Source organism: Nicotiana tabacum, chromosome 2 (assembly GCF_000715075.1).
Source record: "Nicotiana tabacum cultivar K326 chromosome 2, ASM71507v2, whole genome shotgun sequence".
Lineage (NCBI taxonomy): Eukaryota > Viridiplantae > Streptophyta > Magnoliopsida > Solanales > Solanaceae > Nicotiana > Nicotiana tabacum.
The window spans coordinates 35,515,607-35,538,761 of NC_134081.1; the positions used below are offsets into that span (position 1 = coordinate 35,515,607).

The following is a 23,155-nucleotide window of genomic DNA, read 5'->3' on the forward strand; positions in this document are numbered from 1 at the left end:
AGAGTTAATGCACGAAGCGTGATGCCGTGCCGTTACTATTGATTTTATTGTGAGGTAGAGAGTAAAAGCACGAAGGGTGATGCCGTGCATTCTTCCTTTATTGTATTCACTGTTACTGTTGATTCATAGTATATTGACGGTACCAGTCATCATTCTGCTGTAGTTCTTTATCTCGTACTACCCTCAGCATGCCTTCCCCCTCCCGATATTACCTGTCTAGCTTTTTCATTGTTGTTATTTGTGTATACACTATTAAATTGTATAGGTTGATTTGTAGGTGTCTTGTCGTAGCCTCGTCACCACTTCGTCGAGGTTAGGCTCGACACTTACAAGTACATGTGTTCAGTTGTACAGATACTGTACTATGCACTTTCTTTACAGATTTTGGTACCGGCTCGGGTTGATCGAGATTTTATCTGTTGGACCTGCTATCCAGAGACTCAAGGTAGATTTGTCGGTGTTCACAGACCTTGAAATCCCCATCTATCTTTTTGGTTTTACTGTTTCTTTAATTCAAACAATTATATTCCTCTGAGACTATTACTTGTAGTGAATTCTAGAATGCTCGTAAATTATGACTCCAGATCCGGGTGATAGTAATTAAGGTAGTTTTATATTATTCCGCACTCACTATATTTCATCTTAGCTAATTTGCTGTTATTTACTGAATGGAATAAGGATTGATTTAATGATTCTCTAATATTGGCTTGCCTAGCAAGTAAAATGTTAGGTGCCATCACAGTCCCGACGGTGGAAATTTTGGGTCGTGACAGTATTCTACACCGGGTCGGATTTGTTGACTCAGAACTGTTTGTGTTGAGGGGTATGGCATTCAGTTAGAGTTGAGCTTGTTAGTGTTCGGATATGTTCTATGAGTTACTCTTCTATGCTACGAGGGGTTGTGATTTATTGGTTTTGTGCACACATGATGCGGTTCTGTTTGGGCCTTATAGAGAAATTCAAGGGAAATGTTGATTGGGGTGTGGAATGGTTGATTGCGCCTTGATTATGGTCTTTCCGGGCTGTGATATATTGTGTTATTTTTTCTCTATGGTTATGGTCATGCACTTCATGTACTTGATGTCGAATTACATGTAGTTGTAAATATTTAGCATTATGGCTTGAGGTATTTCATATGTACATGTGTTTGGATGGGTCACACATTGCAGCGGGGCTATGTTGGGATATGATCCTTCTGTTAGATTCGTGTTTCTTGGTCCTACTATGTGTGATGGGTTCATAGCATTGCATTGTGGTGGTACTTGTTGAGCTTGCGGGACAGTTCTCTCATTTGAGTAATTTTCCATGATTGAGTACATTTGATTTGTTGCTTATTGGTGCACAAATTGCACGGTTGTGACTTTAGATTGTAGTGGTGTGGCTTGCCAATAGAATAGTTGTGTTTGATGAGTTAAGGTCATTAGACCTATAATGGATACTATTGGGTTTGATTAAGGCATGTTTGGAAGAATAATATCGGAAGTCGGCTAAGAATTTGACTTTGGTCCTTGTCGGACGAGAGAGAGCTCCATGACTTGTTGACCTGATAAGTGGTTATGAGTTTCTGCGTGTTTCTTTCATCATTGGCGGATGTAGGAAGGTTTTGAACGAGGTTTCATTTTATATGAGGTTTATTACTGGTAACGGGTTTGTTTGAGCAGCTATTGTGATCGGGAATTTTGCTACGAGTATGCGAGTTATGTGGTATTATCACGCGATTACATCTTGGGTTATGGTTATGACTTGATACAGCTTGATCGGACTTATACAGTGGGTAGATGCGAGATTTAAGTCTTGTAAGGAATTTCGGATGTTGGAAATTGGGTTCTAAAGTTTACGGACTAAGGTTAAAGTAATGATCTTCAGTTATATTGTTTTGTTAGGATTGCATGGATTGGGGATGTTGACGGCCAATTTTGACCCTCCTTTTTAAAATTAATTTATTTATTCTTAATAATTTGCAATAAATATTTTCAAAATATTTTTCAGTAATGAATACCTATTTCTACAAATTAATTCAGTATTAGTTTCAAAATTAATCATTTAACATTAATATTATGTAATTACAAATTATATTTACTGTTTAGGATTATTAAAACAATTTATATACATAAGTTTAATAATTAATTCAATAAATTACTTCTTAAAATAGTTAATTAGTTTACTATTTAAATAATTCAAAATTAATGTCCTAGTGAAGTATTTTTACAAATAATCAATTAATTACTATAATTATTAGTATTTAACAATTATAATTTTCATTACATTTTATTGAATTTATTAAGTTTATTTAACTTAATTTCAAAAGAGATTAAACACAAAAGGCTACAATTGCAATTCTCAATTAAATGCAAAATGACCACCTTTTAAATCATTTTTAGCCCAAACACAAGGCCCAATCCAAAATAACCCAGTCCAAATACCCATCTATTTGTCCAAGTTGGCAATCTTTGCTATTCTATGAGAACCAATCAGAGAGCGCCACGTCGTCCATCTCTATCACTCAAAAAATAAATACAAAGCCATCTAGGTCGTTCATTTCTTGATCATTGGCTCACGATTTTCACTCCATTTCTCTTTCATTACTAAAATACTCAGATCATTTAATCCTGACCGTTGGATTATAGGAATCCAACGTACACCAAAATTCCACCCTGAAAACTTTTAATCCCTGATTTATCAGGGCCGTTGATTCAATGATCCAATGGCCCATATTCCATTCCCCACTCTTAATTCAGAGAGTAGTTGGTCTCACCCCCCAAACCCTAATCTCTTCTCACATCACTTAGCCACCCTTTTCCCCTTTCCCCTCTCTTTTCTCTCGTCTCCATCAGCTAACAATCTCCAAAGACCTTGCACAAATTTATGCAAGGTCACTCGAAATCCTTGTAAATCATTTCCCTAACCCTGCTACACCACGATTCTTGCTTAATATTCCCTTTTTCAATCACAAATTTAGAACGCTCAAATTCTGAAACCCTAGGCTCAAAGGTGAAAGCTCAAATTGCCTGAACTCTGTTACGATCTTTCAAATAGAAGCCTGAAATCACCCCTTATCCCCTGAACTCCGTGAATCCTGCTGATAATTCCTTTTTCAATCACAAAATTCAAACTCCTTCGAGTCTGAAAACCCTAGGTTGAAGATGTAACTTCAAGTCGTCTAAATCCTCTCTCGCTCCATCCAATCGGAGCATGCATGAAGATTTTTAGATGGTTCGTCATGAGGATTCATTACCCAGAGATAAAATGCAGTGACCTCTGGGTTTTAAGTTTAACAGATGGTACTCTGCCTTCAGCGATCAATCTCCTTTCACTAAGGTAAATTTAATACTGAATTTCCCCTATGTATTCTGATTTTTATTCGATTTGCTATCATCATTACCATGAGTTACTTTCTACTATCTGATTCAAATTCTCTAAACCCTAGAGCCTTAATGGCACTATAAATAAAAGCCTTTAATGTTCTCATCTACCACGAACTAACAAGATAAAATCATGATCCAACTATCTAAGAGAAACACACACAAACACTGAGAGGTTTACGGTTCCAAGCCTTAGGTTTCTTACTGCTTTTCTTTTTTTTGCTGAGTTCTATTGCTGGTCTAAACTTGAGGGTTCTGGGATCTTAAGCAACTGAAAAGAGTTCCCATTTGGTCTGCTGCTCTCAAAAAGGTCAACACCTCTCTCACTTTTCTCTTTTGGCCATTTCTCTAAATGATATAAATATGCCAAGATAGGTTCTGTATATTTCAATTGTTCTATGGTGTTTAATATGCTAATACTTATGCTCTATTAGTTTAACGACTCCTTATGATTAGTTGTTCTGCTATGAGTCTTTAAGTGATGGATGATTAAACCATAATGGATCCCTGCTGATCATTGTTCTCAGTTTCAAACAATCTCCATGCCTAAGTTATTATATGCTCGTGTTCAACATGAACTTCATAGCTTTAGTTGACCTGCAGTAAGCTTATCTTTGTCCTGTTGTATCTTTGTAGTTTTGTGAGCTTTGAAGTTGAGTTTATTACGTGCTAATCATAACTAAGATGAATCTGAAGTTATTTATGTTTATATCCCACGTGTTTTAACCTTAAGCATGAACTTTAAGTGTTTAAATGCTTTCTTCTCTGCTCATGTCTATTAGACTAGTTCTAAGTTGCTGCTATGTCCCTTCATTTTGTTTAGTTTACCTATTGCTTCTATTAACATGATCCTGTTTGAACCAAAATCTCTCATTTGTTATCTCTGTAATCCTATTATACACATCTGTTAAAGCTATGTCATTTTTTCATAAAGTGATTAGGATTCAGTTCTTTCTCTCGGTTATAAAGGCTGGTAATTGGATGAGTTGAACTTAACTGTTTTCTTGATTAGTCAACACCCTCGGTAGCATATTTATTTGATATCTCCTATCTCTCATCTTTAGGATCATCATGAATCTTTATCTTTTAAAGAACCTGACTACGCTGCCCTAGTTAAATAATAACTTGTAAAAAGGAAGTATGATCAACCCTGTATTCATGTACTGACTTAGAACTAAGCTTTGAGTTAAACCTATCTTGATGTAGTGTCTTTTCCTTTATCTGTAACCTTTTGTTTAACTCACTCTAAAATGTATAAAGTTTCCCTTGTTTACATAAGAATCATCACTGCATTTGAAATGTTTAAGTATCTGACTGAATGTTGCATGTTTCTTATTTAGTTCATGATTATATATCCTGTCCAAAACTTCCCTAACTTTTGCTCTATGATAACTTTGAACCTAGTTTAATCGTTAAAGTCTCATAAGGATCCAAGCCAATGTTATTTAAACTTGATGATTTATTAGGAAATATGATTTGTATAAATCCTTAGGAACTCTCTGTTGTGGTATGTAACTGTATAATAGTTGAAAGTCTCGATCATGTCCTAGATGTCTTCAACAACCACTAAATAATGACTAGTCATGACTATATTACCTGAATTTACATTGCTGATTCTCTTTAAAAGTATTAATGCCAACCTATGAATATGCTGAAAATAAAGTCAGCTAGTTCACTAAGTTCACCATGCACAAAGAACCTCTATATATGTTGAGTTGTTGTTGTATAGATTTACCTTTCTTTAGAGTATTTCCTTACCCTAAATTTGGACTATTGTAACATGTTTGTGATGTTTCCGATGTTTCCGATGTTCAACTGTATGAGTTTCGGAATCAGACTTTTTATTTCATGTGATACATATGTTAGTTTGCTCATCTTGTATAGTCTGTATGTTCTTGTGATGGGAGGGAAGGTATATATTTTGTGATAGGTAATACTTTAGCATTTAGTTTACATTGGAAGGTCCTTATTGGCACACAAACCCGTAAGGAAAATATGTCGTTAGTGTTTAAGGGTATTTGGGAGCGGAGTTCGAATTTAGGTTGGGCTGCCCTCCCTGGCACAAGCATTGCTCTAGGCCTTGAGTCCCTTGGGAACTTTGAAGTGTCGGGGGATCCAAAGGGAGCATCGACCTCGAGTGGAGCTCCTTCCTTAGCTCTTAGTGGTCGTTTGGTAGTTGGTTAGGAGGAAAGTTATCCATGTATTGGGGGCAACATAACTAATACATGTATAAGTTATGTATCAATCTGTGTATTATTTTATGCGAGTAGAAGATGGAATAACTAATACATGTATTAGTAATACATGGATAAAATATTAAAATGACAAATTTACCCCTATCATTTTACACATAAAGGCTTCCTTCTATAGATTGATTTGTATCAAACCCTTTGGAGAACAAGCATGGAGATACTGATGCCTCACTGCTAGGCTCTTCCTCTTCTCAATCTATTAGAGACAAAATCAGTAAATAAGTATTTTACTTTAAAATTTATGTAATTTATATCAATTTCTAATACAACAAACCAAATATTCAAAAACAATAATCCCTGTGTAACTAATCCATGTATAACTAATACCTGCATAACTAATACTTGCATAACTAATCCCTACATTACTTATTCATGCATAACTAATACCTTGTCACGACACAAAATCCCGCCACATGCGTCGTGATGGCACTTAGTCTCTAAGACTAGGTTAGTCGATTATAATAACAATTCACGCCATTTGTTTTTTATATATAAACCAACAACGAAAATAATTACAAATATAACAACCTCCCAAGAATAGTAATACTGAGTCACGAACTCTAACTTAATACATGGAATGATCTTAAGGATCGAATACTCAATTATGTTTGATTAATAATTAACAGTACAATAAAATTGAAAGACTTCAGGGGACTACGACGACCAAGCAGCTCTACCTTGAATCCTTGTGATCATACCTTAACCCGATCCGAGTCTGATATCTCCAACACCTGGCTCTGCACAAAAATGTGCAGAAGTGTAGTATGAGTACACCACGGTCGGTACCCAGTAAGTATCAAGACTAACCTCAGTGGAGTAGTGACGAGGTACAGTCGAGACACTCACTAGTCTAATAACCTGTGAAATATAGTATGCAAAAATAATAGGAAACAAATAACAATGATGACAACAATAATCAACCAGTGATATACACAACAGGGCGACAAGAATACCAGAAAAATTGTGCAACAAATAATGAATACAAGTACAATCAATTAATCAAGTCCTTCTAATATAAATCTTTCGCCTATATGTTTCTCAAATAACACTCTTCAGAATAAAATGCTTTCACATAAATCTCTTTCTAATATAATTCCTTCAAATAGATATTATTTCGAATATAATCTTTTCAAATAAAAGTCACCTTGTGACACCTCATCTCATAAGCATAAAAATACGGGTCTCAGCCCACTTTCATATTTCACGGCACCTCGTGCCCATATCTCTATCACAACCGCACGAATAACTCTCGTGCCAAATATGTCTATACATAAATTTCGCACGATTAATTTATTTTCAATAATGTAAGGTTATCATTTTTAAACCGAGTAAGAATTCAACAAAGAAATGAGTTTATTTTAGAAATAGTTGTAGTGAAGAAAAATTACATTTCAATTTAAATAAAACATCAGATAATCTATTACTTCGGATGTAAAACTTAATAATTCAAAGCATAATAGTAACCTCTTTTATTTAAAAATAACTCAGTCATCAAAAATCAATAAAAACCAGGAATATAAATCTTCAGAGTCTCGTACTAAAAAGCCCAAGCCAACACAATAGAACAAGGAATATAAACACATAGTAAAATCAAATAATACATCACGGCAGCTCACAAGGATTTTTCTATCACGGAAATACAAAATAACCAACGGCAAGTGCAACCATAGAAAGATGTCAACAAAAGGGCACTCCCGAGATACCGTCTCGTAGTCCCAAGAGTAAATGCTCAACAGAGAATCTCCCAAAGTACCGCCTCGTAGTCCTAAAAGTAAATATGCAAGACAGGGGGATCTCCCGAGGTACCGCCTCAAAGTTCCAAAGTAAATATGCAAGACAGGGGGATCTCCCGAGGTACCGCCTCGTAGTCCCAAAGTAAATATGCAACAACAACAATGCCCCCAGGCTATCACAAGTCATCACAATTCAATTCCCGACATAGCCCACCTTGTCTCGCCACGTGCCCAATAATAATGTAAATGCTCGCCTTGTCTCGCCGCAGGCGCATAATAATATTCCCACATTGTCTCGCCACATGCGCAAACCCACACATATATATATAGCCCTCCTTGTCACACCACATGTGCATAAATCAATAGTAATAATAGCACAGTAGAAACCTCGTGCAAACACCCGAATAAAACTTCACGATAATATTACGTGCCAATATCACATCTCATAAATTGCACCTCAAGTGCTCAAATATTACAACATATCAAAGATTTGCACATCAAATGCTCAAATATTACCATTTATCACAAATTTCACATCAAGTGCTCAAATATTATAATTTATCACATATTGCACATCAAGTGTTCAAATATTACAACTTGCCACAAAATCAACAATACATTATTTTCCACAATCATGAGCCCATGGCTTGACCATAATGTGCAAAAAACTTAACAAATATATCTGGGAGTTAACAACTCAGCAAAATAATATTTCACATACAAATCAAGGTGACAATCACACCAAACCATCATATAAAAACAAATACAACAAAACAAGGATTTAGGCAAGAGAAATCAAAGGATTTAATAAGTGCCAATAATTTTCAATTTAACACATAAGGGCGTCTAAGGATTTTAACCAATGTAATTTGCCCATATAAACTAAGTACGTACTCGTCACCTCGCGTACACGATTTTTAATTATACAAATTGCACATAAGACTCAATGCCTGAGGGGAATTTCCCTCACTCAAGGTTAGGAAAGATATTTACCTTTTTTGAAGTTAGGCCGATATTCCAAAATAGCCTTCTTGCTTGAATTGACTTCCGGACAGCACAAATCTATCCAAATTAATTGTGTAACTTCATTAAAATTCATCGAAAATAATTTCGGATAATAAAACACCAACTTAAAATTTTATTCTAAAAAGTCAGCACGGGGCCGCCCCTCGAAACCCGATAAAATTATTATGAAATCCGAACACCCATTCCGATACGAGTTCAACCATACCAAAATTATTAAATTCCGATAATGGATCGCCCTTCAAATCTTAAATTAAAATCTAGAGAATTTCTACCATTTTCAACCTAATTCACTAATTTAGTGATAAAAATAACAATAGATTCATGTAATTTAACCAAAATCAAGTTAGGAATTCTTACCCGAATGTTTTCCTTGAAAACCTCTCAAAACATTTCCCCACCCGAGCTTCCTTGGTCCAAAAATTGAAGAATGAGATGAATTTGGACTTTATTCTGCTGCCCAGGGGTTGGTTCTTCTCGTTCGCGACCCCCCCCCCCCTCCCCGGCGTTCGCGATGAACAAATTCTCGAACAGCCATTTTCAAACTCTTCTCAGACAGCCTCTAGTATAATGGTCATACCATTTCGTACAAAACTCCAAATGATGAATGGTTTAAGTTTTTGAAAACGAGACTGCAAGAGCTATAACTTTTATCTTGCTCATCTCCCAATTCCTTATGGATGGCGAGATATAAGCTTCCAAAGTCAGCCTTGTGCAACAGAGATTTCCAAACTCTTCCCAGACATTCTGTAGTGTATCCACCATAACATTTTGTACACAAATCCAAATGACAAATAGTTTACCTTTCTGCAAGATAGACACAAAGGGATACAACTTTCATTTTTAGATCATCTCCAAATTCCTTATAGATTGCGAGATATGAGCCTCCAAAGTCAGACGACGGACAACAAAAATTCCTTCTTCGCGAACGCGAAGAACAAAGTCCCAACAGCAAAATCCTTCTTCGCAAACGCGTGAAGCTCCTCGCGAACGTGAAGAACAACACTAGAACCAGCAAGCAACAACATTAAAACACCCAAACTTGGTCCGGAACCACCCCGAATCAAACCCGAGGCCCCCGAGACCCCGTCCAATCGTACCAACCAGTCCCAATACATAACACGAACCTGCTCGAGGCCTCAAATCACATCAAACAATATCAAAACCACAAATCGCACAACAATTCAAGCTTTATGAACTTTAGAACTTCAAACTTCTACATTCGATGCCGAAACCTATCAAATCAAATCTGATTGACCTCGAATTTTGCACACAAGTCCTAATTGACATTACGGACCTACTCCCACTTCCGGAATCGAAATCCCACCCCAATATCAAAAAGTTCACTCCCGATCAAACATCCCAAAAATTCAATTTTTGTCATTTCAAGCCAAAGTCCACTTCGGACTTCCAAATAATATTTCGGACACGATCTTACGTCCAAAATAATCATACGGAGCTATTGGAATCATCAGAATTTGAATCCGAGGTCTTTCACACATAAGTCAAATCTTTGGTCAACTCTTTTCATTTAAGCTTCTAAATAGGAATTATTCTTTCAATTTAATTCCGAATCTTCCGAAAATCAAACTCGACCACACCCGCGGGTCATAATACATATTACAAAGTTGCTCAGGACCTTAAGTAGATGAATGGGGCATAGATTCTTAAAATGACAAGTCGGATCGTTACATACCAGCATAACTAATGCATGTATAACTAATACCTACATAGCTCTAACCGGCAACCAAACAACCACTTAATTCATTGACACATTTAGTTCTTTAAGGGTTTATGTTTAATGACAATGAAAGGTTTTTAATGTGAATTATTTGCTAAGTAAAACCACCACATAAATATATAACTTCCCACAGTATTAATCATTTCCTTGTTTCAATTATCTATTTGTATACCTATTATGTATATTAGAATGTGACATGTTATGTGTATTAAAGTATGCTGAGAACATGGAGTACATTTCTAATGACCTTCTTTATTTATTTTGGACATGTACACATTTGGGCCTGCTAAATTCCTAAGGAATTCAGGCCCAAACTAGCCTTGTTGCATATTTGGAAAGTCCAGTCTTGCCATAGCCGCATCTCTCAGATTGTTGGGCTTACCTTGTTGAGGCCCAATCTTCAGAGTCCAGTCTTTTCTCTTACTCCTTTCATTACTGCCCATTATTTTTTAGTTTAGTTTACTGACTTAATTATTTTCACTTATTGCCTTCACTGTCTTATCGCATCATCATTATCATGTATTAACACTCATATATTCGATTATGTGTTTTTCTTTTATTCACTAATATTACGTAAAACTTAGGCAAATCTTAATTAATATAGGATTTAAAAGGAAACAACTAGTAATCGATCTTCGCCTCCTGTTAATTTCAACTTGTTCATCTTATACACTCACTAGGTTTTGAAGGTCAGGTCTTTAATCAGAACGGCAGCCTGTTTTTTCAAAGGAAATTAAGCAATACTCACTGGTTTTCACTAATAAGAAAAAAAGTCAGATTATTCATAAAAATGGCAGTAACTGACAGTCTCAAATGGATTTCCAAAGACTCACTTTTTCAGTTTTTTTTTGAAAACCAAGGTACATTAAAAAATCAGATTTCTTATAAACAAAGATTACTATATCATCTATTCTTCAAATATAATCACTTTTCTTAACTTAATAATTCAAGCTTTAAAATATAAACCAATTTCAAAACTCTCTTAGCCTCCAATAACTCTTTTCTAATCTCATACCCTTCTTAAGTCTTACACATACATTTCCTATAGCATATAGTGAGCCCTACCTTAGTAATAATCAAAGCATAGTATAAATAACTAAGTCCTTAACATTAGTCTAAGTCCTATGGAGCTACCTCAGGTAGATTTTAAAGGGTTCCTAATACCTTTCCCTTAGATGAACAAAAACCCTTACCCATAATCTCACCGGTTTGTACACTAATGGGCAAAATTTGGAAATTAGAAGGCTTGGAATGCTCGTAAGTTTGACCGAGAGTTGACTTCGATGTTATCAGGGTTGGATTGTGGTTTCGAGAATCGCAATAGCTTCGTTATGTCATTTGGGACTTGTGTGTAAAATTTAAGGTCATTCGGAATTGATTTGATATGGTTCGGGATGAGTTTTAGAAGTTAAAATTTCATTAGTTTATTAGGCTTGAATTGAGGTGTGATTCGTAGTTTTGGTATTGTTTGATGTGATTTGAGGCTTCGAGTAAATTCGTACTGTGTTTTAGTACTTGTTGGTATGTTTGGATGGGGTCCCGGGGACCCCGAATGTGTTTCGGGTGAGTTTTGGACAAGTTTGGGCATTTCGACACTTTGATGATGTTCTGGAGCGAGTGAAGTGCGGAGGTCACATTTTGGGAGTGCTAAGGCGAAGCCCATGTGCGGCCGCAACAGGAAATCTGCAGGTTTATTGGTTCGACTTCGGAAGCTTATATCTTGCAATCTATAAGGAATTTTGAGATGATTCGAAAATAAAAGTTGTAGCCCTTTGAGTCTAGTTTCTAGAATATTAAATCGTTTACTATTTGAATATTTGTACAGAAAGTTATGGTCAATTTACTAAAGACTCTTTATACAGCCGTAGCTGAAGTGCGGCTGCACAATATGGATTGTGGCCGTAGGACTTGGAAGTGCGGACCACACTAGGAAAGGTGCGGTCAGCACTGTGGGAGATCAGATGTTATAGTATATAAAAGATATTTTTGGACTTTTATTTTATTCTTCACCACTTTAGAGACTTGGGAGCTTGGGTTTGAAGGGTTTCAACCTAGACATTATTCTACAAGCTTGGGGTAAGTGATTCAAACATATATCTATGAGATTTACATGAATCCATTACTAGATTTAACATCAAAAAATGGGATTTAACAAGAGTAATTAGGGTTTGTCAAAACGTTTATAAAATGAATAATTGGGTTTTGAACATCGATTCGGAGTGGGATTTGAGTGAAACTAGTATAGTTGGACTCGTAATTGAATGGATTTTTGGATTTTATGAGTTTTGTCGGGTTCCGAGGTGCGGGGCATGGTTTGACTTTTTGGTTGACTTTGGTCTTTTAATTAAAGTTTCAACCTTTATCGATTGGGTTTGTTTCCTTTGGCATTATTTGATGTTCTCGAGTTGCTTTTGGCTAGTTTCGAACCATTCAGAGATCGGTGCGTGGGGGAGGGAATTTCTAGAGTATCGTTTAGCTTGCTCGGTATTGGATTCGACTTGTTCGAGGTAAGAAACACTTCTAAAATTGGTGCTGAGGGTATGAACCCCTGAATATACGTGTTATGTGTTTGGTGTTGAGGTGACACACATGCTAGGTGACGGGCATGTGGGCATGCACCGTGTGAATTATATCTCGGATGATTCTGTGGTACCGTGTAGTATTCTATCTTGTTTTTATCCATGAAATTCCTATGTGCTAGAATAATTGAGCTATGATCCATGTTAGAAATCATCTTTAGGATATGTACTTATTCAGTTGGGAAACAATGAGGTCATTTTTATTGTTGAGTCATTTTCTTTAATTGTAATTACATACGCAGTCATATTCATTCATTTTCATGTCATATCTCAGTCTCTGTTATCATCGTTGTCACATAATGTTATCATTGTTCGGGCTGATTGGCATGAGATCTGTGAGCCCGAAAGACTAGATAGATTGATGACTGAGCTGAGGTTGAGGGACAGATTATGAGTGATATTGATGGGATTGGGTTGCACGCCGCAGCAAGTGTTATAAATTCATGATGAGATCGGGTTGTATGCTGCAAAATGTATTAGTGATTCATATGTAGGTCGGGTTGCACACCGAAACAGACCTTTTGGCTATATATGGATCGGGTTGCATGTCGCAACAAACCTTATGGCTATATATGGATCGAGTTGCACGCCGTAATAGGCCTTATGGCTATATGTGGATCAGGTTGCACGCCACAACATGCCTTATGGCTATATGTGGATCATGCTCCACGACGCAGCAAGCCTTATAAGCTTTATTACTATTGACGGGATCAGGCTGCACGCCGCAGCAAGCACCGTAGAGTGCTGAGTGACTGAGTGTGCTGAGGGATGGCTCCGAACCATCTTTTCAAAAATCTCTAGTTTCAGAGAATGGCTTTGTCGGGTCAACAGACATAACTTCTCGTAGCTTTCAGTCCAATTCAAAAGTAGGAAACACTCTACTCTAGTAAAATAGGTCATACTACATAAACCTTAGGTGAGTTGGTCCCTAGCACCAACACATAATTAGGAAAGCCACAGAGATATTGAGAGATTTGTCCCCATGTTCTTAGGGGTGTGATTACTTTAAGGATTGTAACTTGCTACTGTTGATTTGCGCAATTGAACATTTCTTCCAGCGGGAGGCCACTGTCGACTACTTCGAGGGTGTCAGCAATACGATCTGCAGCCACAATGAAAGAATGAGACATTGGATCTCCCTACATGGGCAAGAAAAATGGAGGGAAACACTGACCAATCTGACAGGAGAATGGATCAACTGAAAACTCTCTTGGTTATGAGGATGGGAAATCTTGAGGACTCCTCAGAAGTACTTCATCGAGTTGATCGGACTAGAAGGCATTTAATCATACTCACCCCTGCGGGTCCTCGGATAATTCGGGATGATCCAAGACGTGCCTCTGTGGACAAGGAAAGTGTTGTACTAGGATGAGTACAATGGCCAGATTCTAATTCCCAAGATAAAAAGACTGCAAGAAGAGTGGAATGACCTGGTGACAATGCCTATAGGTCAAAACTCATGGCGTACTCCCGAATATTATGTCTGGATTAAGGAAAAAGAAGAACTGGCCCTCTCAAGAAGAGAGGGTATAGCCTGGTTAGAGGACGCAGTGGTTGCCTTGGAGATTTATCATGAGATCCTGCCGCGTTATCTTGTGACCACATCAATGCATCGTCAGGTGATACCAGGATCTATTGACCACATGTTGCCACCAATTGATGATGATGATGGGGTAGTAGAGTGCATCTAGATAGAGTCAAGCATAGAGCCAGAAGAAGAACCAGAGGAGGAGTATGAATTCAACGATGATGAGGAAGAGTTTGAGGAAGACCCGGAGGGGGATCCCGAATATGAGCTAGAAGAAAAGAAGGCGCATGGAGCGACTCATGTGATGGTTATTAAAGTTAGTTGATTTCCCCCTCTTTCCCCGCTTTGTACCATTATCCCTAGTTTCCTTTCCAAAAGGGTGAATTGTCAGAGCCCATGCAACTCTATGACCTTGTTCCCACTTGTATCAGTCCAAATTATCAATGAAAATAAATTGCTTCCGATCTAAATGTTTCAAGTCTAAATGTCAGTTAAATATCCGCGAACTAGGCCTACCTCTGGCAATGAGTAGTCCATGCGAATTCTAGGAACGCGCTAGTTGTAATGCACGAATTATCTGGTCTATGTGATTTTCTGCTTACATAAATAAAGAAACCGACTCTTGCTCCTTTTCTTTTCTTCTTGTTTTTTTTTTTTTTTTGCTTTATTATTATCCCCAAAAAGAAAAGAAATTTGGTTTGTGTCGACCAAAACTGGCAGAACCACCTTACAATCTAAGGTCAAAGGGAAAGATGTCAGTAGCAGAAGACCCAACCGAACATGCTCTGGTCATAGCCGATAGCCCGGGGCAATCGGGGGAAAAGGATAGTACTAGGAATGATGAACACGTGGCCAGGATGGCCCAAGAAATTGAGTCTTTAAGGGAGGAGGTATAGCGTATCAGAGAATTGGCACACCTGGCCGTGACAACACTTCCTTAGCTACCTAAATTCCCTTCTTTGGATTCACTTCGAGATCATTTTCCTTCAACGTCATGCCAAAACAACAACACCCCAACTTCAACTCCCACCACTCAAGTGATACCTACAATAACCCCCGCTAACCCACCAAATCCCCCTATTCACACTCCTTACGTACCAAAATACACGCAAACATCACAGAACCCGCTTATTACAAATAATGCAACTACCCCTCCTCATGACGGAGTCACTTTCACCACCAACTAGCACATACTTGTGGCACATGCCGCTACTCAAGAGCGGTACGTTCCCAATGTATATGTCGTTTCTAAGCCTACCTTTACAGCACTTGTCACGGTTAGGGTGCCTTATGAGATTGACCAATACGCCGAGATGGAGAGAGAATCCAGGCGTAAGGAAGAAGAGTTAGTGTCTGAGCAGTTGCAAATGTTGAGGAGGCAAATGAAGAGTCTCCAAGTAGCCCAAGGAAGTGAAAGTTTGGACTATGAGGACCTGTGTATTCATCCAGATGTGAATATGTCAGCATGTTACAAACCCCCAAAGTTCGATATCTTCAATGGAACGGGGGAGCCTCATGCACATTTGAGGGCTTATTGTGACAAGTTGGTCGGAGTGGGAATTAATGAGAAACTAAGGATGAAGTTGTTTAGAAGAAGTTTGACGAGAGAAGCACTCACTTGGTATACCCGACATGATCCGTGAAATTGGAGAACTTGGTAGGATATGGCAGAGGACTTCATGAATCATATTCGATTCAATACAGAGATCACTCTTGATCGGTTAGCACTAGTGAACCTGTAGAAAAAGACATCTGAGTCATTCCAAGAATATGCACGACGATGGAGGTCGGAGGCTGCCAGGGCACAACCTCTGCTGGATGACAGTGAATTAACCAAGTATTTCATCAGAGCCCAAGAGGGAATATACTTTGAAAAGATGATGGGAATAATAAGTCAAAAATTCTCGAGCTAGTCAAGATGGGAGATTTCTTAGAATAAGGCATAAAGCCTGGTAAAGTACAATCTATGGTAGCACTGCAAGCGGCCAGCAAGGCCATCCAGTCAGGGTCGATCGGTAGGGGAAATAAGAAGAAAGAGGAGGTCTCAGCAGTCGTCCCCTACTACCAAACTAACCCACCTCACGGAAGCACCTCTTATTCCCCAAACAACCACTCAACACCATCCACTTACGCTCCACTCTATATTACCCAACCATATTACCACCCTCAACCACAATATAAAAGTCCTCGAGCCAACAACAACCAAAACCCACAACGACCATATTCTCATGTCTAAACCACTACTCATCAAAACCGATTTGTGTACGCTCCACGCCCTCGTCACAACTTTGAAGAGAGGGGTCCTAGAGCTTATACCCTGATTGCTGAGCCTCTGGAACAATTGTTCGAAAGGTTAAGAAGAGCAAGATTGATACACCCAATCGAGGGAAGGGTCCCTAAACATCCCTCCAAATATTTTGATGCCACTAAGAGATGCATGTACCATTCCAATGTACCTGGGCACGACACTGAAGACCGTTTCAAGTTGAAAAACAAAATTGAAATCCTGATCAAGAGCGGAACCATTTAGTGCACTCCAGCACCATCTGATGTGAATCGCAACCCGCTGCCAAATCATCAAAACCAGGGAGCTAACATGATCACGTTAAATGAAGAATATGACATGAAGGGAACAATTGCTACTATTGGAAATGCAGAAGCCGCAAGGATCCCTCCTCAAAAGGCTCCGATCATTGTAGTACAACTAAGGCCTACAGTGACGGTTTAGACCTACCCGCATCAACCTACTAATTCTACTCGATACGAAGGAGATCGGAAGTACAAAATTGTCCCATGGACCTACCAGTAAAAGGGAAAGGCCAAAATGACAGACTCTATCGCGCCTCATAGTATGACTAGGTCTGGGACATGCTACACCCCGAAGATGTCAATTGAGGAAACCTGGGGAGAGAACAAATTCCAAAGAGGAACATAAGACTCCTAGAAGCCGCTGAGTTTTGGAAAAGAATGTCAAGCAAAGAGTATTCTATGGAAGAGCAGTTAAAGAAAACTTCGGCACAGATATCTATCATGGATTTATTAATGAGCTCTGATAGCCATAAGGATGCTTTGTTAAAAGTACTAAGCAGGGTAAGTGTACCAAGTAACACCTCTAGTGAAGCGTTGGTCACGACAATTGGGAAAATAGTAGAAGCAAACATGATCACTTTTAGAAGAGACGAACTTCCTGTAGAAGGCGCAAGTCACAACAAGGCTCTCCACATCACTGTCAAATGCGGGGACAAAGTGATATCCTAGGTGTTGGACGATGGAGGATCAGGAGTCAACATATGTCCTCTCTCCACCTTGTGGGAATTAGGAATTCATTTGAGTGAAGTCGAGAAAAGTCATGTAAGGGGAAGAGCCTTTGATGGTTCGCAAAAGGATGTTATTGGAAAAATTTATCTAGCTTTGCAAATTGGGCCGGTCAATTTTTTGGTGTTGTTCCAAGTGATGGATATCTCCTCTTCTGGCAATTTGTTACTGGACAGGCCATAGATACATATGGTAGGGGTCGTGCTATCTACTTTGCACCAATGCATAAAATTCGAGTGGGGATGCCAAGAGATCGTGGTTCACGGCGAGTAGGGTCACTCTACCTATTTGGAGTATGTTGTCCCATTCATTGAGGGACTGGACGGAGTTGCCTTCCACGTTGTGGAAATCATGCAGACTACTAAGATGGAGAAGACTGAATAAAATTTGAGAATGCAATCGCCGTATAGATCCAAGATGGCCTTGAGGAAGATGATGAAATATGGATATATGCTAGGAACAGGGTTAGGACCAAAGTCAGATGGGGTCACAGAGCCAATTGAACATAATGGGATAGAAGTAAGGGCTGACATAGGATATTAGCCTCTGGAAGGGAAAGCTTGCACCATTAGCTCCGGGAAAAAGGTTTTTGCGATAGAACTTGTTGCATGTCCGGGACAGAGTTCAACACCTAAAGATAATATCATCGACAGGATGGGAAAGCTGTTCATGAACATGATTGAAGAATGTTGTAAAGGAACTAACACCAAGACACCGACTATCAGGGATGCCGAACCAGGGGAAGAGCTGCAGAATTGGATAGCCAGTCCATCTTTGGTTCGCCGGGAGTCTTGGTAGTATAGATTTGTAAAAGTTTTCTTTTAAAAGAGCACGGTCAATTGAGGCATGTACCGTGTCTGTACCTTTTTGTCATTTTTCTCTTACTAATGCTTAAGAGGCTCCCCTTTTGATGAAATAAAAGAATCATTTTCCAAAATATCGCAACCTTGTTTTACCGCTTATTTATACTTAGTTTTTCTTTTCAGTAATCAAATCGATAAAAGACCGTGTTCCGCGATTATGAAGTGTAACAAAACCTCTAAGAGCAACAACCCAGAATACAAGGAATATGACGAGAGTATGATGCCAGACAATCTCCCACAGGAGATCGAACAACTGGAGAGTCAGAAAAAGCCCAATCTCGAAGAAATAGAAGTGGTCAATCTTGGAAGCGAAGAAGATGTAATAGAAACCAGAATCATCATTCACCTTGGAGCCAAGCAGAAGGAAAAAATGATTGAGCTCCTCCGGCAGTAAGTCGACGTGTTCACATAGTCCTATGATAACATGGCAGGATTAAGCATCGACATTGTCTCGCCTCGACTACCCACTGACCCTACCTGACCGCCGGTCAAGCAGAAACCCAGGAAGTTCAAACCTGATTTAAGTCTGTGGATAAAGGAAGAAGTGACCAAACAGATAGAAGCAAATGTAGTAAGGGTCACCAACTATCCAAGTTGGTTGACAAACATCGTCCCAATGCCCAAGTAGGACGGGAAGATCAGAATATGTGTGGACTACTGAGATTACTACAAATCTAGCCCAAAGGACGATTTCCCCTGCCATCCATATCCCAGTGACAACTGTGCGAAGCATGAACTGTAGTCGTTTATGGATTATTTTGCTGGATACCACCAAATCTTGATGCACGAGGAAGACGCAGAAAAGACAACTTTCTCCACGCCTTGGGGAGTCTATTGTTATAGAGTTATGTCGTTCGGTCTCAAGAACACCGGTGCCACCTACATGAAAGCCATGATGACCCTCCTTCATGACATGATTCATAAGGAAATTGACGTGTATGCGGATGATGTCATTATAAAATCTCGAAAGAGTTCAGAGCAGTTGGACGACTTGAAGAAATTTTTCGAATGCCTGTGAAGGTATAGTTTGAAATTAAACCCAGCAAAGTGTGCGTTCGGAGTCCTCGCTGGAAAACTATTATGTTTTATTGTAAGTAGGAAAGGGATAGAACTAGATCCGTCAAAAGTCAAGGCCATCCAGGAATTACCGCCACCAAAGAGCAAGAAAGATATCATGACTTTCCTGGGAAGATTGAATTACATAAGTCATTTCATAGCCCAGTCCACGGTAATCTGTGAACCCATTTTCAAGCTGCTAAAGAAGGATGCTGCAAGAAAATGGACGGTGGAGTGCCAGAAAGCCTTCGACAGAATCAAAGAGTATCTTTCAAACCCGCCAGTGTTGGTTCACCCTGAACCAGGGAAACCATTGTTGCTCTATTTGTTAGTCTTGGACAATGCTTTCGGTTGTGTATTGGGCCAGTATGATGAAACTGGGAGAAAGGAGCAGGCCATCTACTACATAATCAAGAAGTTCACACCATGCGAGGCTAAGTATACCTTGATAGAATGCACTTGTTATGATCTGACCTAGATTGCTCAGAAGCTAAGGCATTGCGGCACTTGTTATTATCTGACCTCGACCCGCTTAAGTACATTTTTCAAAAGCCAGTGCCTATCAGAAAGCTAGCTAAATGGCAAATTCTTCTTAGCGAATTTGACATTGTAGACATAACTCAGAAGGCTATCAAAGGACAAGCTTTAGCCGACCACCTCACCGAGAATCCAGTGGATGGTGGTTACGAACCGCTCACCACATATTTCTCCGAAGAAGAAGTACTATTTGTCGGAGAGGATATTGCAGAATCATACCCAGGATGGCGAATGTTTTTTGATGGAGCAGCAAATTTCAAAGGAGTCGGAATTGGGGCAATCCTTATTTCAGAATCTGAACAACACTACCCAGCATCGGCAAAGATAAGATTCCCTTGCACAAATAATATTTCTGAATACGAGGCGTGCATCCTTGGAATCAGTATAGCAGTCGACATAGACATTAAAGAACTTTTAGTCATAGGAAATACCGATTTGTTGATACACCAAGTCCACGGAGAATGGTCCACCAAGAATGTCAAGATACTGTCGTACCTACACTACATGAAAGAGTTGTGCAAGAAGTTCACGAAGATTGAGTTCAAGCACGTCCCCATAATTCATAACGAGTTCGTCGATGCCCTTGCAACCCTATCATCTATGATTCAGCATCCAGACAAGAACAACATCGACCCTATCGAGGTGGGGATCAAGTATCAACATGCCTATTACTTCCGTGTGAATGAAGAGCCAGATGGTAAATCATGGTATCATAACATCAAGAAATTACTTACGACACAGGAGTACCCAGAAAATGCTACTAATGGTCAAAAGAGACCCCTCAGGAGGTTAGCAAATAACCTTTTCCTTAAAGGGGATGTCTTGTACAGGAGGACCCCAGACTTAGGTTTACTGAGATGTGTAAATGTCGCTGAAGCAACCAGACCGTTGAAAGAAATATATATAGGGATGTGCGGACCCCACATGTACGGGTCCACATTAGCCAAGAAACTTTTGAGAGATGGATACTTTTGGATAACTATGGAAAGCGACAGTATCCACTACGTGCAGAAATGTCACCAGTGCCAGTTCACGGAGATTTCATCCGGGTTCCACCAAATGAATTAAATATAATGGGTTCTCCCTAGCCTTTCGCCGACTGGGGGCATGGATGTGATAGGACCCACAGAGCCTGCTGCATCAAACGGGCATCGTTTTATTTTGGTAGCTATTGACTATTTCACCAAATGGGTCAAGGAATCTACTTACAAGGCCGTCACAAAGAAGGTAGTGGAAGATTTTGTCCAAAATAACATCGTCTGCAGATTTGGAATACCGGAGTCCATCATCACTAACAATGCCGCTAACCTCAATAGCGATCTCATGATAGAAATCAGCGAGAAGTTCAGAATCATCCACCGCAATTCCACAGCCTACAGACCACAAATGAATGGGGCAGTCGAGGTAGCTAATAATAATATTAAGAGGATTCTACGAATGATGGTGGACAATCACACACAATGGTACGAGAAGCTACCTTTCGCTTTATTAGGTTATCGGACTACCATGAGAACATCTATTGGGGAAACGCCATACATGTTGGTATACAGCACTGAAGCGATAATACCAGCAGAAGTCGAGATACCATCCTTAAAGGTCATTCAAGAAGCAAAATTGGATGATGCGGAGTGGATACGGGTCAGGAAGGAACAACTAATGCTCATTTACGAGAAAAGAATGGATGCAATATGCCATGGATAGCTATATCAGAACAGTATGACCGATGCATTTAACAAAAGAGTAAAGCCTCGCCAATTCACACTGGGGCAGTTGGTTCAGAATAAAATCTTTCCCCATCAAGAAGAAGCCAAAGGAAAGTTTGCACCAAACTAGCAAGGTCCTTACGTGGTTCACCGAGCACTGTCTGGTGGAGCTCTAATCTTGGAAGAAATGGATGGAAGAGTCAGCACGAAGCCTATCAACTCAGATGCAATCAATAGATACTATGTCTGAAAACAAGTAGAGTTAGCATTTCTGGATGTAACAAGAACTACCTTCAACCTGACTTCCCACATAGGGATACATAGGCAACCCACGTAGGGTTCGGTTTCTCTCTCCTTTCTCTTTAATAGAAAACACCAAATATAACTTTTGTATGTTGCTCAGTAACTACGCCGACTTGATTCCCTCGGAAAGGAATACGTAGGCAATCCTCATTGGATTTAGTCGCCTTTTGTAATTGAACTACGTTCTGGCCTGATTCCACTTGGATACGTAGGCTGTTTTAGTCAAACTCGGCCATTTTCATTCTTAGTCTCATCAATTTGCATCTGTTGTAATTGAACTACGCTCCAACCTGATTTCGTTTGGGATATGTAGGCTGCCTGAGTCAGGCTCAATCATTTTCATCATATTTAATCATCATCCACGAACTATGTTCAGACCTGATTCTGTTTTGGACACGTAGGCAACGTGAAAGGGTTCGGTCATAATCTTAGGAATACCTTTGTAATGCATTAGTTCAAATTAGGACGTAGTCACAACAGCAAGTAGCCACATTATCAGAGACGTCACGGAAGATCGACAACAATAGGACAAAGTTCTCAAAGGGATACGTTCGCGTGTGGAGAACCTTTCGTAACATGTCATAATCCGGAACGCCGACATTTGCCTTAAAAACAAGTATTTTCAAAATGTTTTTTAAAAATATATGTGTATATAGTAATTTGTTCCATCTACCAAACTTCGTGGCACAATCATGTCAAAGGTTGGGGAAAACTAACACCGTGGTCGAACCAACTCCCCCCCTATTGAGAAGTTTTCATTGAGTGGAGGGTGAATAAGGAAAGAAGCGCTAGGACCACACAGGGGCAGATGACGGATCCACCACTTGACTAAGATTATCTCTCCTCCTTTTACTTAAAGTTTTCGAGTACATCTAAAAGCTAACACTTGAATCCTCTGCAGGTGCCTTAGAATCAGACAGTTGACACGGAAATTACTACATAGCAAATCCCTTGCTCACCTAATCAGAGCATCTTGTAAAAAACAAATGCCGACTTTGCTAATCGAAGTCCTTTATATAGAAAACCATCAACTCGATCAATCGGAGCACCCTGTACAAATCACACGCCGGCTTCACCAATCGAAGTTCTGTATATAGCAAACCCTCAGCTCAATCAATCGTAGCAACTTGTACAAATCGAATGGCTGCTTCGATTAGCAA

At 39.2% G+C, this 23,155-nt stretch overlaps 1 protein-coding gene across 1 annotated transcript; it reads left to right on the top strand.

Moving 5' to 3' along the window:
• Positions 1–18,187: 18,187 nt before the first annotated feature.
• On the top strand, positions 18,188–21,690 carry LOC142166439 (uncharacterized). Its single transcript, XM_075225719.1, has 4 exons — positions 18,188–18,327; positions 18,520–18,786; positions 20,049–20,777; positions 21,078–21,690. Exons 1-4 carry the CDS (start codon positions 18,188–18,190, stop codon positions 21,688–21,690), a joined length of 1,749 nt encoding a protein of 582 aa, XP_075081820.1.
• Positions 21,691–23,155: the final 1,465 nt, after the last annotated feature.